This window comes from Egretta garzetta, unplaced genomic scaffold, assembly GCF_000687185.1.
Source record: "Egretta garzetta isolate BGI_Z169 unplaced genomic scaffold, ASM68718v1 scaffold497, whole genome shotgun sequence".
Taxonomy (NCBI): Eukaryota; Metazoa; Chordata; class Aves; order Pelecaniformes; family Ardeidae; genus Egretta; species Egretta garzetta.
In genome coordinates this window covers 372,518-373,657 of record NW_009260349.1, presented here as the reverse complement: position 1 = coordinate 373,657, position 1,140 = coordinate 372,518, and the positions used below count along the sequence as shown (strand labels likewise).

The following is a 1,140-nucleotide window of genomic DNA, read 5'->3' as shown; positions in this document are numbered from 1 at the left end:
GGGGTGCAGCTTCCCCCCCCAGCCGGGATGGAGCCTGTGCACGGCTGCTCTAGGTGCTGTCACCCGTGTCCCCCCCCACTCCTGACCTCCTCATCAGAGCACTGAGGGGGTGCGCCCCCCGGGACCCCACAGAGCCAGCCAAGGAATGGGAAAATTAGGGGGCAGAGGGGAGCCGGTGCCTGGCTGCTCTGTGACCACCCAGCTTTCCCCCCTGGCACGGCATGGCAGGGGAGGGTTGAATTTGTTTAAAACTCCCCTCAGGAGGAGAAGCGGGAGCCTGGGGGGGCAGGAGGGGATGGGACAGGGGGGACCTTTCCCCCTCGCAGGTGCCCAGGGGACTCCAGACCAAACGACAGGGCCTTTTGGGGGAATCTCAGTGCCCCTGCACAGGCACCGCAAGAACGAGCTTCATTGATGGGATCTGACCTCAGCACCCTCACCTGGGTACATGACCATCATCAGACCCAACGGCCCAAACCTGAGGATGCATAGGCTCAGGTTATGAGGCCAGCACCCCATCCCTCCAGCCAGCCAGCAGGACTGAAGCAGCTTTTTTGGGAACAGCCTCCACCTGCACCACACACGTAAAGATCTGATCCTGCTCTCACTGACCAAGGAACCTGAGGCTGGGGCAGGATTAGACCTTCAGGTGCTGGACATTGGCCCTTTGGCGTTGCCACATCCAGACAATCTCTCTTCTACGGTCCAAGGCCACAAAGCCCCGGGACGTCAGGGCTGCTGCTAGGGCAGCCCCCTCCCACATGCTGAAGGAAGCTGCTTGCTTCAGGCAGGGCTGGTATTTATCCACAAAACACCTTTATTTGGAGCAAACCCATAAATAAATAAGTATGCACAGAAACCAAGTGGATTTAAAAAAAAAAAAAAATTGAGCACAAGGCTATTTCAATTTAATACACGGTTAATGCCGGGTGTTCTGCGCCCTCCCCAGGCTGGCCAGAGCTGTGTTTGCTCCCAGGGTGAGTTGCAGGGTTGCCACAAAACCTGCTGTTTGCAAGGGGTTGGCGGGACGTCTCATCCAGCCCAGGGCCCTGCTGAGTCAGGGACAGGCTCTGGCTGAAGGCAACACAGGCAGGGGCTGCTGGGGGGCAGGGGAAAGCAAGGGGGTGTTTTGCAGGGGGG

At 58.8% G+C, this 1,140-nt stretch overlaps 1 protein-coding gene across 1 annotated transcript in view; it reads right to left on the bottom strand.

Moving 5' to 3' along the window:
- Nucleotides 1–257: 257 nt before the first annotated feature.
- Nucleotides 258–1,140, bottom strand: part of HMCN2 (hemicentin 2) — a 39,962-nt gene continuing 39,079 nt past the window's right edge. The window contains exons 77-78 of the mRNA XM_009642803.1: nucleotides 441–478; nucleotides 258–277 (exon numbers count right to left, since the gene is read on the bottom strand). Coding sequence (XP_009641098.1) covers nucleotides 258–277; nucleotides 441–478 — 58 coding nt within the window. The remainder of the gene's footprint in view (nucleotides 278–440; nucleotides 479–1,140) is intronic.